Source organism: Gouania willdenowi, chromosome 3, assembly GCF_900634775.1.
Source record: "Gouania willdenowi chromosome 3, fGouWil2.1, whole genome shotgun sequence".
NCBI lineage: Eukaryota > Metazoa > Chordata > Actinopteri > Blenniiformes > Gobiesocidae > Gouania > Gouania willdenowi.
Genome location: NC_041046.1, coordinates 37,524,636 through 37,539,605, shown reverse-complemented (window position 1 = coordinate 37,539,605; position 14,970 = coordinate 37,524,636). Strand labels below are relative to the sequence as shown.

At 37.1% G+C, this 14,970-nt stretch overlaps 2 protein-coding genes across 2 annotated transcripts in view; one reads left to right on the top strand and one right to left on the bottom strand.

Annotated features, from left to right (window-relative positions):
* Positions 1-729: 729 nt before the first annotated feature.
* Positions 730-7,950, top strand: anp32a (acidic (leucine-rich) nuclear phosphoprotein 32 family, member A). Its single transcript, XM_028439110.1, has 7 exons — positions 730-916; positions 3,155-3,304; positions 3,384-3,506; positions 3,591-3,789; positions 4,969-5,078; positions 5,147-5,201; positions 6,666-7,950. The coding sequence occupies exons 1-7, from the start codon at positions 863-865 to the stop codon at positions 6,731-6,733; spliced, it is 759 nt and encodes a 252-aa protein (XP_028294911.1). The 5' UTR covers positions 730-862; the 3' UTR covers positions 6,734-7,950.
* A 2,563-nt stretch (positions 7,951-10,513) lies between these two features.
* Positions 10,514-14,970, bottom strand: part of coro2ba (coronin, actin binding protein, 2Ba) — a 42,023-nt gene continuing 37,566 nt past the window's right edge. The window contains exons 11-12 of the mRNA XM_028441752.1: positions 14,724-14,863; positions 10,514-12,104 (exon numbers count right to left, since the gene is read on the bottom strand). Of these exons, the coding sequence (XP_028297553.1) occupies positions 11,970-12,104; positions 14,724-14,863 (275 nt within the window). The 3' untranslated portion in view covers positions 10,514-11,969. The remainder of the gene's footprint in view (positions 12,105-14,723; positions 14,864-14,970) is intronic.

The window sequence follows — 14,970 nt, the reverse complement described above, 5'->3', positions numbered from 1 at the left end:
TTTTCTTCCTACTGACTCTCAAAAAATCTATTTTGTTTTTGTGTTTTTTCTTTATTTTAAACTGGTAAAACTGTAATATGTAAAAAAAAAAAAATAAAAAATGAAAATAAAACCAAAGAACAACCAATTATTTAAAGTCTAAATTGTTATAGAAAAATAGGTAAAAGTACTTCCTCAAAGGACATTAACTGACCATTGTATAGACAAAATAAGCAAAAACAAAAAACAAAACAGGCAAATATGTTAATATTACAGGCGTTAAAGGGTTAAGGAAAATATTGTGTAATAATTTGAATAAAGAATTTGGAGCTTTTCTTCCACTGTAAATGACTGCCATTATGGATATAAGCACTGGGAAAACTGAGTCCCTGCAAATACTAAGTTTCATGTACACAATGATCAATTTTTTCTCTGTCATTTTTTTTGAAAACCCTCTGGGCAAATTGGTAAAAAGCAGAGAATAATTTCACTACGGTTGTTAATAAAGTATACATTACATTATTATTTTTACTACGGATTCCCGGGCCTCGAGTTTACACAAGTGAGTGAGTAGTGTGTTTGTGGCTGCGGGTCTGACAGCAGATAACAACATGTAAACTTAAGTAAAAAACAACCAAACTTCAACAACAAAACCCCACCCAGGTTGGTAAGGGCGGCCCCATTGGCTTATGCGTCTGTAAATCCGTTCCCTCTTTAATCGAGCCTCGCCATTGGTCGACGGTGACGACAATCCCGAGCCGTGGACCCGCCCACCGAGCGGATCAAGTTTGAATGAACAACAGCAGTCAGCTCCGAAGGTGCTGGTTGCATTTGCAGTAAATATCAAAAAGTGTGCATCGTGTGCCGGACGCGCTGATCCAGGATGGACATGAAGAAGAGGATCCACCTGGAGCTGCGGAACCGCACTCCGTCAGACGTAAGTCCGCCCGCTGCTCGCCCGCTCGTGCAAAGCCCCCCACTTGGAGCTTCTAATGGAGAATATCTGGCGTCACGTCTTTAGCGTGGGGGGCCAGGGTAAAGTTTCCTACAAGTTAAAAGCCTGCTTCGAGGTGCGGGTTCACATTGTACGTTCGCGGTTCGAGGCGGACAGGTGCCGTGAGGTCCTGAACTTTGCGGTTTGATGGTTTGATGCTGGCGGTGTGAACGGCGAAGGGGCCATGTTTGTAACTTTTGATGTCCGCAGCGCACGCATCACTCCTCGCTTCATAGCCCGGGTTAGTGAGCGGTTCCTCGGTTGGTTCAGCTCGGAGCGATCGCTGGTTCTGCTGGAGCTATTAGTGCAGGTTAAAGATGGAGCAGCAGCAGTTGTAGCTCACAGTGACAGACTGGAGGCTCGTTAGTGCTAAAGTGTCCTCAGCTGCTGAGCTGCTTACAGCTCTGAGCTCTTCAGCCCTCGGTGCTGCACAGATGGACGGAAACAAGCGGCGGTGGATGGATGATGCATGGCTGCCGTGGACCGTTAGAAACTACCGGGACTGGGCAAAAACACGCACATACCAACCCCCTACTAAAACCACCCGCTTGTTTAAACAGGATCCGAGCCATTGCTCGCTGTTTCCCAGCGTCCATTGAACGCAACCGAAGCGAAAACAAGCGACCGAGGCGTCGCGTCGCTGTTCCAGTTTTCCAGAACTAGGGCAAGCCGCCATTTTACCGAGAAACAAAGACGAACCGAAACACGGCGAAGGCCACTTTATTCGACACGAACGACCCACACGTCTTCGTACCTTCTTATTTTTAGACGTCTATACGAGCCGTGAGTCCAAAAGGCGCCCGTTTAGCACACGAACAATGTACCGTTTGCCCGGCTGTAATGTAATCGGCTTTAACGGCCCCTCCTACTCACAAATGACCCTGTGCACGACTCGTAGGGTCTGAGGCTGCTGCACACACCGATTATTCATTTATCGACATACACACACACACCGACGCGCTGAATCACGGTTTTCCCCCGATTAAGTGTCAAAATATCATATTAACTTTATATTACAACGATGCATCGTGATATCGCATCGAAAAGACGGCGCACAGTGCATATTATGTGATTGTGTTTCTCTATGCTGATTGGCTGAGACACATCAAGGCCGTAGTGAAATATCCGATTACTGCACAACTGTCACGGCATTACATAGCACACTTTAAATATCAAAGCTGTTCAAGGGAAATACCCATTTTTTTTTTTCTTTGACCAAAGTGTATTTTAAAAAAAAGTGTCTCAACCTGTTTAGGATTTTTATACATTTTTATTGATTTTTTTTTTTTTTACTACTTCCACAAAAGAGGTAATAATTATACGACCATTTTTTTCTTCAGGTAATATGTTTGTCTGTTAGCAGGATTAGATCACAATTATTTAACAGACAAAATTCTAACCAAAGTCACACCGTACCCCAGTGTTTTTCAACCTTGGGGGTCACCTGAAATATCTAGTAATAGATAGACTTTTAAAGTAGTATTCTTTTTCAAATTAAAACACCAAATCCCAAACTGAAGTTCGTTTGTCTGCCGGTATGCCCCAGGGCAGTTGTGGCTAAAATGTAGTCTAACACCAGTGTGACTGGTGTGAATGAATAATAGTTTCTGTAAAGCACTTTCAAATGTTATGAAAAGCACGATATTAATCCAAGCCAAATACAAAATATAATTCACAAACTAATGTTTTTCTTTTACAAATAAGAAATGTACCTATCAAACATATACAGCATGCTTTAGGCGTGCAAAGAAACATTTAGTCAATTAAAGTACAAAACAGGACATTTCTTATAAGGTTTACTGGCATTTGTGTGCGACTCTGCAAGGAGAAAAGTTTGTGCCAAAAGTCACATTTCATTGTTGTAGAATTTTTGTCATGAACCTGGACTGGAGAATACGTGCAGGAGATAGGTGTGTAAAAAAAAGCGCTTAAGTCTTATATGCGGACATAGTTTTTAAAAAAAAAAAAAGATTCTAGACATGGATTTTCGATATTGTCTCAAAAGAAATCCTGATATGTTGTGATTCTAAATCAGTATTTTTCCCTCCACTGTTATAAAACACCTTTAAACAATTATATTTAAAAACAAATAAATAAATAAAATAATGTTATGATTTCCTTTTTTAGATTCTGAAATGCTGACTTTCTCCTTTTTTTTTTTTTTTTTTTGCTTTCCTGCAGGTCAAAGAACTTGTTCTGGACAACTGTCGCTCAAATGAAGGAAAGATCGAGGGTCTCACAGATCAGTTTGAGGAACTGGAGTTTCTAAGCACAATCAACGTCGGCCTGACCACAGTCGCTCACTTGCCGAAGCTAAATAAACTCAAAAAGGTACGTTTTTTTTTTTTTTTTATCTGCAGGACAAAATGTTGTTCCTCTAAACCTGAATTAACGTTGAACAACTCAACAGCTGGAACTCAGCGATAACAGGATCTCAGGAGGGTTGGAAGTCCTGGCAGAGAAATGTCCCAACCTGACACACCTCAACCTCAGTGGAAACAAGATTAAAGACCTCAGCACAATAGAACCCCTGGTAACAGAGTGCTCACATGTTTCTGTGCGAGAGTCTGCAGTTCGTCTCGTTCTAAAGATTCTTTATCCTTTTATTTTGTGACAGAAAGAGCTGGGGACCCTGAAAAGTCTAGATCTGTTTAACTGTGAAGTGACGAACCTGAACGAGTACAGAGACAACGTGTTCAAGCTATTACCTCAGCTCACGTATCTGGACGGATACGACAAAGAAGACAAAGAGGCGTCGGACTCGGACGCAGAGGTTTACGCAGAGGGCCTGGACGATGATGATGACGAAGAGGACGGTACGTTTGAGGCCACGTCTACTCGTGCACACATCAGTGATGGTCAGGGTGGGGGTCAGTTATAAATGTAATCGCGTAATTGAGAATTAATTACAAATACAGAGTAATTATAAGTGAAACGTAATAGTGTTAGATGATTTACTTTGTAATTCTATGTCATCAATATTAAAATATAATAAAAATTCTACAAAAATTGTTAATTAAAATTTATTAAACACAAACCTAGAGACCCATTTTACAGTTCTATGGCTTACGCCAATATTTCTCAAATGGTGGTACGTGTACCCCTAGAGGTACGCGATGGCACTACAGGAGGTACTTGAGAGAGAAAAAGTGGAAAATTACCTAATAAAGTGTCAGATGACCAGAAAAGATAAAAACTATTGAAATCAATCTATTCGGGAGACACTAAATCAGTGTTTTTCAACCTTGGTCGCCTGAAATTTCAGATTTATTTCAAATTATTCTTTTTTTTTTTTTTTTTTTTAGATTAAAGCACAATCCTAAACAACTGTATTTCTATACTTTCCTTTTGTGAACCTAGTTCAACTACTATGCAGGGGAAAAAAATAAAAATCTGAACTCAAACATGATCAAAAACTAATTCTAGAAAATAATGTCTTTGGGTTCGCCAGAAATTCTTGATATCGAAATGGGGTCACGATCCATAAAAAGGTTGGAAACCACTGCACTAACTAATTATAGTGTTTGTTTCCACTTAATTACAAAATAAGATTCTTTAAAATGTGTGTTAGCACTCGTTTATTCCATCATTTAAATAGTTTTCATGTATAAAAAAACGTAATAACGTAACTAAGAAATGAAAAACAAATTAGATGATGGATAATATTTTTTAGTGTATTTTACAGCTGATTTAAGACATGGGTCAAAACGGTAAACCAACCTGTTATCATAAGAGATGCTAACACAAGAGAGGATAACATTTTGGGGGTTGTTTATTTCAGGCACAGTAAGTGTGATTCAATGTAATTGACTTTGAGGGGGAAAATAATAATCATAATTTGATTTGTAATTAGAAAAAATGCCGGTCAATGTAATCGAACATGGATAATTGAAGAAGTAATTGACCCCAACCCTGACGTTGGCTCCTTTTTGTTTCTCTTCAAATTTTCATTAATAACTTTGTTCATCATTAACTGGTGAAATGCTTCAACTCAGATGTAGACGAGGAAGAGTACGATGAAGATGCAGCACCAGGGGATGAGGAGGAGGAAGGTGAGGAAGATGAGGAGAATGAAGAGGAAGAAGACGATGATCTCAGTGGAGAGGTGAGTCCATACTGGGAGTTATGGCTTTAAAACAGTCACAAAAACTGACTTTTGTTTTGTTTTCAAAGGAGGAAGAGGAGGAAGATCTGAATGACAGAGAGGTTGATGATGAAGATGAAGAAGGTAAGAAGAACGTTGGTTTAAAGGTCAAAACGTTAACCTTGACATAACATTATTAAAAGCTAATGTGTGTGAGTAAAGACACATTTTATTTAACTGTCGTTTTTGTTTTGTTTAGATTTATTTAATTTAAACTGATTTGAGTCGACTAAAACCTAAAATCACTTCTACTCAAGTTATCCAGCTGGTATTAGTGCTGGGCAATATATCGAGATTCAAGATACATTGAGATTTCTATTTTGGATGTAGAAAATATTGCCTATGATATATTTTTATTTTATAGCTTATTTTGTATGAAAATACTTTTTTTTTTTTTTAAAGGAGTCCCAATGTTTAACAAGTTACACTACATTGCTCACTCACACCTGCTGTCCCTCATAGGAGAAAAAGCCATGGCCTCAGCAAATTTGACCTACAATTGTCTCTCGCAAGACTTTGAGTTAAAAAATATTAAGATTTAAATCGTATATCGCCATTTCCAGAGAAAAAAAACTATTGATTGCCCATCCCTAGCTGGTTATTGGTTGGTATGTAATATATTCTGATTGGCTCATTTGTCAACATGTCCCACCATTGATTTGGTCAATAATTAGACAAACATTTGGATGAGTTGTTTAATTTCAAATTATGTTTTTTTTTTTTTGGGGGGGGGTTAAAACGTAAAGTTGTTAAATTATTATTTTGTGGGGAACACGGGGTGTCTCACTTTATGCTTGATTTTGTTTAACAAAAAACTAAATAATGTCAATTTCAGGAAGTTGTTTCCATAATTTCAATCTGTTTTCCATTAGTCCAAATATTGCTACATACATTATTAAGGGTGCAAGAAAAAAATAGATTTGACAATATATAGCAATATTTCACCGCACGATTTTTGTATCAATCCAAAAAAATGTCCAAAATGATTTTTATAAATCAAATTTTGTAAAAAAAAAAAAACATTTAATTGCAGTAACGTCCAGTCACTCGGTGTCATTGAATCACATCAGACCTTGTTAAACTAAATCACTCCTCAATTCGTTTTAGCTGGAAGTTGATCACACTGTATTTTCATAAAACTGACTGGGAACTTTTTATATATATATAAATATATATATATATTTTTTTTTAAACTTAACCGAATCAGAATCTGTTGTAGAAGAAAAAGTTAAACTTTTTTGTTTTATGTTTGATAAACATACCACTTTTTACTATTTATTTCTTCCTGCAAGTGTAAAAAAAGTAGTATTTCATACTATTTCGTAACTGTAAAGGTGAAATGTGTAGTTATTGATATTGCGGTATATATATATCATATTGTGACATGCAAATCATGAATCGTATTGTCAGTCATGGCAATGCACGGCCCTAATACACACATACATACATGTAAAATCATCCATGCTCTGAATACCAAATTATGTGAAATGACTGGATGTAAAATGTGACAGAATAATTGACGGATATGTTTATGGACTGGTTTTGCAGGAGAAGAACGAGGTCAGAAAAGAAAAAGGGAGCTTGATGAAGAAGGCGAGGATGATGAGGATGATTGAAAAACCTCTTTAAGCTAAGTTGTGAACTGTTTTAAATCTGTATCTCCCCGTGTACCCTCCGTCCCCTCCCCTAAGTTTCATATTGCAGTAGGAGTGGTTTTGGTTGTTATTTTATTTTTATTTTTTTGTCATTGGCCAGTCGGGTAGACGGGAACGCCTAGAGGAGAACTCTACGTTCCTTTGATGCTCCCGTGTACCAGTCTCTGCAGGTCCACTTTTACCCACTTAGTGGACACTAGTTTTGTAATATAAAATATTAACCTTGATACACCTTTTTTGAGAAATATTTGGTTTTTCCCTTTCCTCGCCATGTGTGATTCTGCTGAGTTGTGTATTTTAAGACCTTCCCCTTCCAAAGAAAACAAGACAAAAACGCAACAAAAAAGAGTGCATGTCGAACACATTTTAAAGTCAAATACTGGATTTCATGTATGGCTGTCCTCTCCTTGTCTTAAACTGATTTTATTTGCATTGTACCTTTTCTTTTTTCTTTTCTTTCTCAGTGTAACTTATGTGTTTGTAGTGTCACCAATATGCCAATACTCTGCTGTCCTGGTGTAAAACTCGTCTGTTCATGCACAGTGTGACCCTCACAGGGACTATTTTTAACAATCCTAGCAAAAAAGTCGTCGTCTGCCCTTGTCAAAGCCACTCCTGCCCCTTTAACCCTCAGCTTTGATAGTTCGGAAATTACGTGTTCTTGTAAATAATGACCAAATCTATTTTTTTGTATTCTCTTTGATGACGGCAGACATTGAAACAGACAACTGAGGTGAAACTATAACTTGTAATAAGATATGAATTATGTATGCTGCTTTATCTACTACGCAGTGTAAAAATTTCTTGAATTTGAACTTTGTATGCATAATGTTTCCATCAAGAGAAAACATCCAGACTCATTTGGTTTCTTTCCCTCATGTTTTCTTTTACTTTCTTTGACACACAGGTGGCACTGTTTGATTTTTGTGGTGGTAGTTAAGTAGAAAAAGTGCTCGATATCAATGGACGATCCAAACACAAACATTTCTGTGCATTGAAAATTTATTGTTTCAAAAAAAAGTGGAGACTGGAAAACGATCAGCTGTTTGTTTTCTCTGCTATTGGCCAGGGTCAAATTGGCCTACCTCAGTGAACTCACTCTGTTTAACCCACTGTTATCAGCAAAATGTTTTTCTTTCCCCTCCCATTCACTTCAATAAATCCCTTTTATATATGTTTTTGAAGCGTGTGTTTCTTGGGCTACGATAACTCAACCAACAGTGTGTGCATTAAATCTTTTTCAGCTTGAGATGAAGTTTCAGACCTATAACGCTACCAATCTAAGCAACACCAAGGTTTGAAATTCATAGCTTTTTAACCAATAAATACATAGTGTAAGTTTCATAGATCAGGGTTTCACAAAGAGAGGTACGCAATGGCACAACAGGGGGTACTTGAGAGAGTGGTTAATGAAGAAATAAAAGCATTAAATATATGGGGATTTTAAAATTATAATCTAGATGATGATTAGAATATTAATTAAAAACAAAGGTCACTTTTGGTCCCACGTGGGAGATGATAAAAACTAGAAATAAATCTAATCTGGAGGCATTAAACACTTTTGTTTCACTTATTTACAAAGTTAGATTCTTTAAAGTGTGTTAACACACATAAATTCCATCATTACGCTCCATAGTGATTTTTATAGTATTCTGAGCAAAGCGTTGTAGCTGAACAAAGGGCTACTTTGATTCAGAAATAAGGGAACGGGGGTACTTGAGCCAAAAAGGTTTGATTACCACTCATTGATCAATGAATTCAAGATGATTTACTCATAAATGTAGAAGGTTGAAATGACCGCTTGGAAGTATATTTAGATTTTTAAACAAATTGTTGACAAATGTTCATGTGATGCAAACTTTGGAAAAGTTACAAGCATTGCATTGTGGGATTGGGATGGGTTAATAAATGTTCCAATTTTGCACTTCCACTTATAAATGGTATGTTAAGTATGTAAGGCACTGAAAATATCTAAGAAATAAGTAAACGATAACAGTATCTTATCTGCATGAACTTTTTAATTTCTTTTGTCGAAAAGGTTTCGTGCATTGCATTGTGGGATGTGGAATTCCCTAGACCAGTTGTTCTCAACTGGTCTCACCCTGGGACCCACAGTTTCCCACGGTCATTAAATTGAGACCCACTTTCTGTTATTTAATTCAACCAACCAAATTTAGTTTTTCAAAAATAGCTGTTGAAAACAATCTTTTTTTCAAAACATAAATCTATATATTTTCCTGTGCAACATGCATTTCACAGCATGCCTGCCAAAAGATAAGTTTCTTTCAAAATAAAAGGCAAGTCCAACATGAGACAGTCATTACCCAATACAGGTCCGCGACCCACCAGTTGAGAATTGCTGCCCTAGACCAATGGTTCTCAACCTTTTTTGGGCCAAATACCCCTTTTTCTTGTATTTCTGAACTATAGAGCGTAATGATGGAATGAATGAGTAATAAACATTTTAAAGAATGTCATTGTAATAAGTGAAATGAAATAATACTTAGTGCCTCCTCAATAGATTTAATTCTATAGTTTTTATCATTTCTGATCATCCACTACCTGGTGTAAGACCAATACTGACCTTTGTATTTACATTTTGTCATTATTATAATTTTTAACTAAAATCAAACATTACAAAACCCCATATTTTGTATGTTTTAATTTGTTAATTTTCCATTTTCTCTCTCAAGTACCCCCTGTAGCGCCATCGCGTACCCCTATTTGAGAACCACTGCCCTAGACAAAGTGGTTTTTACTTCATTCTGACTGTGTTTTCTTGTTTGCCCACAAAAACTCTGCTAAAGTGACTTCCAAACACATTTATGCTGTTTTCACTGACCAAAAGTTGTGGCAAAAAATATTTAATATTGGGCTTACACGTTAAGATCCAAATCTGGCTGAAAATGGATGTCTCCTGGAGTGCGGTGACATCACAAGGAATACTGGGAACAAACTAGATGTTAAGTGAATCACTGTCGTCCTTGTCTGGTGAAGAAACACAAGAAATCTCAGTAAGAATGAAGTAGAAACACTTCCCTGGAGCTACACAATGCAATGAGTGAAATTCTTCTAACATCATCAATAAACAACATTTGCAGTGAAGATCAAAACTAACTTTCAAACTATTGAAGAAAATGATTTTTTTTTAATCCTCCTCAAATCTTAATCCTAACCCAATTACAGTTGGTTTGCGACCCACTTATGGTGTAGAATTCCCTATCAGTATTTTCTTTGAGGCAGTCTGAAAGGTCAAAGGTCAGGCCAAATGTTGCTGGACTGGAAAAGAAAACAGACTTTATTAGGATTGTTCTGACCAATCAAATGTTGTGTGTGCATTAGAATAACAGAAAAACACATTTGGTAGTCTGAGTAAAAACTACATTTGTTTTGAACGTGCATCATGTCTAATGCAAATTGATTTATTGACTTATTTGGACACGTGGCCTTTGGTTGGGAGGTCAATCATCTTCAGCAACACTGATAACGTCCAGATACCATCAATAGAATTATTATTACATTAAAAAGATAAACACCTTTAGCCAGGGTTGGGGTCATTTACGTCTTCAATTATCCACGTTCAATTATAGTTACGGTGACCATAAATTACAATTATTATTTTCTCCTAAAAGTCAATTACATTTACATTCTCAATTACTAACGGTCAAATTCAATTAATCTCAATTAGTGAGCCTTTAATAAATAACCTTAACTTAACCTTTATCTTCTGTTAGCATCTGTTATCATAACAGATTGGTTTTGACCCATGTCTTAAATCACCTGTAAAATACACTAAAATACTATCTTTCATCCAATTTGTTTTTCATTTCTTGGTTACCTTGTTAGGCTTCCTAATCAATTAAAACATTGGTATTAGTACATTTGTTGTGGGCGTCAGGATACGCCTACAATTCTATTTTTTTTAAATGTTAAAATGATCCTTAACTGACAGGTAATGGGAAAAGATAAGAAATCATAAAACTGTAACATGGTTATCTAGTTTTACGTTTGATTAATTTGCAGTTTTTATCAAATTTCATGCCAATTACAATTACGCCATAATTGTAATTCATTATCAATTCCACGATTACAATTGTAATTGACCGCAACACTGCCATAAGGAGGTGGTTCAGTTTGAGGAGAGTCAGTCTTAAAAGTCACACATGTACAAACAGTGATGTTTCACAGTCCGTAGCAGAGTTTGCACCGTTGGGTTAAACAAGAGTTCAGCTTCGTCATTATTCCTTAGTTATCTAGCTGGAGTCATTGAGCTAATAATACAACTTAAAGAGCTTCTTAGCACACAATCTATCACACATTCAGCCTAAAAAAACCTACCAAGCCTTGCAATCAGCACTTCATACAAAAACAATAGGAACTATACATGATATTAGCTAAGAAGGCTTGACGTTAGAAATAAATAGAAGCAAATTTACAAAGCATTCACAAAATCTGAAGAACTAGCCCTAAAACAAATCTGCTGATGAAGCTTTTATTTCCTCTGTCTGTTCTGGTGCTTTCCTTTAGCTTTAAACACGGGACGGGAAACACTGAGAAAATAAGAGTGGAGCTGTAAATCTACGTTTGTCAGTGAGGTTTGGGAGAAGCAGCGTTGGGAATAAGTTTCCACGTCAGCATAGACACCTTCAGGTAAAAAAAAAAACGTTAAAAAGAAACTTCATGTCCGTCATTTTGGAGATGTTGCAGCTCGCAGCTAACGGGGTCTGCAGCAGGGTCTAAGGCTTCAGGGCAGAGACACAGGAACCAGCCTCCATTGGACATTAAGGGACTTTATGAGGTGCGTTAGTAGCACTGGAGGGTAAAAACATGGTCAAAGGCATTTGTCACTCAGACAAACATGTAGTCAGATGGATACCTCATTAATAAAGATTAAAATATGGACTAATCCAGAGCACTGGATTATTAACAACAACCTGCAATAAAAGAAAACACTGTAATTAATCTCTTAACTTTGATTTAAAGTTAAATCCCTGAACGGCGTGACCTCCGTTGCCTGAAACATTAGTCCATCATACATCACTGGTGACACGCGTCATTATTTTTCCAACACATTACCGTGTAAACTAATGTGGAGAAGAAGCAGGGATGAGGTTATGATATCATGAGATGAGCTGCAGTTAGAGGTCAGAACCAGGGTTCAGGAAGAAGCAGCATGGTGGGTCCAGGAGGTCAGAGGTCAGACGTTGTTGGGACTAACGTTCTTCAGGTTGTTGAGCTCCAGCTCCAGCTGACGTATTCGTACGTCTTTAGTGGTCAGTTCTTCTTTCAGCCTCCGCAGCTCGTCCTGCTGGCGGAAGAACATTCGCAGGAGCTGCAGAAACAAACACAAGGATAAATACTGTAGTATGCATGAAACCACACCCTGACATACAGTAAGGGTGTAAAAGTCGTTGTACTTTGACTTTATAATCAAAGTTCATTTTTTACATTAAATTTACTTCATTGGTCACGGTTACTTGATTTTTTAAAATTTGGAATTCATTATTCTGAATTAAACTATTCAGAATTAAATTAAACTAAACTGGGCTTTAAGCCTTTATTCTTTATGTATGTACAGTATGTTGTTACACATATAGTGTTCTGCTTCGTCTTTACATGGAAATAGTAATTCCGAATTGAGGTTTACATGGAAAACAGGTTTAATCGCCTTTAATCAATTCCGCTTTAGGTCTGGGGGTTGAGAAGGGTTGTGATTGGACAGGGGCCGAATATGACATTTTACGTCTATCAGGAAAAAACACACAACAAACCCTTTCTTTTCAGACACAACATAGACGACCACATAAAAAATTGTTTTTACTTTAGTTTGATTGTAGTTTTTTAGCAGCAGCTCAACAATAACACAGAGAAGGGAGGCAGACAACCGTACTCTGGCCGATTAAAGCTCTCATTTACACTTAAACTATGTCTGTTTTGGTTGTATTGTATTCATGATGAAATAATGTTTGTGATATTGACTGTGCCCCATGATAAAGACATGGTTTGATGAGTCCTGATCTCCATCCCATTGAGCACCTTTGGGATTGCAGGCTAGGCCTTCTCGTCCAACATCAGTGTCTGACCTCATAAATGCTTTACAAACAGTCATTTGTTTGTATATAATCAGTGTGCGTTAAAGCTGCTGGGGAGAATTCCTCTACCTGTAGTTCACGTAAAAGTTTTTCTGATGCCAGTTTGACATCATTTCTGGTGTTTTCACAGATTAAAAGTTGTGCAAAAACAATGGCAGATGTTGATATTTTGACATCCACATAGGGACAAAAATGTAATGTCTCACTGTCTTCATTCTCTGGTGAAGAAACACAAAAAAACACATTAATAATAAAGTAAAAACACTTCTTAATAAGAGCACTCAGAGAGCACAAACCTTCACTAAGTACCAAATCTCCAATTGGCCGTTATCGATCAGTAGCTGGGTTTCCATTACAGGTTTTCACAAAATAAAAGTGATAATTCTAAATGTCGACAAAGTATAATTGCGCTTTAAACGTGTTTCCATTGAACGTTGTTTTGGGCAGGAGCCTCGAAACGCCCATGAAATCTCACCCCATGAGACTTTTCTGCAGGAAGACGGACGGACTCCTTATAACACTTTGTATTTATTTGTTGTTTCACGTCTAATGTGGCAGTAATAATTTTAAAGTATAATGATAAGATGTCTTGGTCTCCTGTTTACACATACCGAGCCATGTGACCAGGTACGTCACGTTCTGTGGCGCTTTTCCGACACATTTCAATATTGAAACGTCTTTTTTTAGCGATATTTGAGTGTTTTTTTTAAATTCAGGTGTTTGTTTTCATTACCAGTTTTTATTGGGCTATTTAGATTTTGAGCGTTTCCAAGGGTGATGGTACCTCATCAAATGATCCTGATCATGGCAACATGATCATTCACACTTTGAAGGCTTGGTAGAAATGTCTATCCTCATTAACGATTAGGTGTGTCCCGATCTGATATCGGTCCGATTTTAGCCTGAAACAAATATTGGATTCAAATTTTCGGATTTACCAATTTTTTAAGATTTTTTTTAATTCATTTTTCATTTTATTCAATTGTCGAATACTGTAGATATTACGTTGAAGGTTAACAAATAGGCAAGGCTGCAATATCGATATCATATCGGAAATGAAAAAGTTGTATTGGGACATCCCTATTAACAATACAGTAGGTCCAAATATGTGAGCACCCCCATTTTTTTCTGAAAAATCTTGATTAAAAGCACAATCCATATCTGATACGGGTGATTGAAGATCCAAACCAACATAACAGAGTCAATTTTCACAAAGACTGGTCATTTTCTAAGTGTGATATGACGTCTTTATTGTCTAATCACTTGTTCCTTTTCCCATTTTGACAAATTTTATTAAATCCGTTCGTTAGTTTGTGAGATAGACTGTGTGTGACAAACAAATAAATAAATAAATAAAATAACGCTGGCAAAAGCAGAAAATACGCTCAGAAATGTAACTTCAAACAACCCAGTGAGATTCCCAATCCCACAATGCAATGCACAAAACTCACATGGTCACATGACCATTTGACAACAAATCCAATGTCTGTGATGGAGTCTAAAACAAGCTGAAATTTTAACCTTGGACATTTGTTTGAGTAAAAACTTCCATTATTAACCTTTGATATATTGTTCTGTGACGTCAAAACTATGACTATCTGTGATGTGAACTTTTCAAAATATAACTGGGGGAAAATTCTATTGAGATGTAAACCTTTGTAATTGAGTCCTGGCTGTGACCAGGAGCCTTACACATGGATCATCTAAACACTGGAAACGTTCAGAGGATTCTTCATGAAATGACTGAGTGGATTTTGGTGTTTAAATGAATAAGATTGAATAAAAGAAAGAAACAAACCTTTAAAACGTATATGTTAGCACACATGAACAAAGGCAAAGAACAGTAAACGTGGACCCACTTCGTTCTCAGTCCTGGGCGGTACGTTCTCTAGGAGGTCGATGCCGTTTACCACCACGCTCTTCTTCTCCTTCACTGGAGCTTTGAACACTAACTGGTTTGGTCGCTGGTAACCATCCTTCAGGGATACAAGGACTGGATCTGTTTGAAATGCCAATCACAAAGACATTAACTCAGCATGTGGGAACTGACGGAGGATTAGAACGTTCAGGTCACCACAGGACTCCATTATTTCCTCTGCTGGTCTT

Coding starts and splice junctions, on each gene's coding strand:
- anp32a (XM_028439110.1), top strand. CDS start 863: ATGGACATGAAGAAGAGGATCCACCTGGAGCTGCGGAACCGCACTCCG. Junction 917..3,154: donor GGAACCGCACTCCGTCAGAC/GTAAGTCCGCCC, acceptor GCTTTCCTGCAG/GTCAAAGAACTTGTTCTGGA. Junction 5,079..5,146: donor ACGATGATCTCAGTGGAGAG/GTGAGTCCATAC, acceptor TTGTTTTCAAAG/GAGGAAGAGGAGGAAGATCT.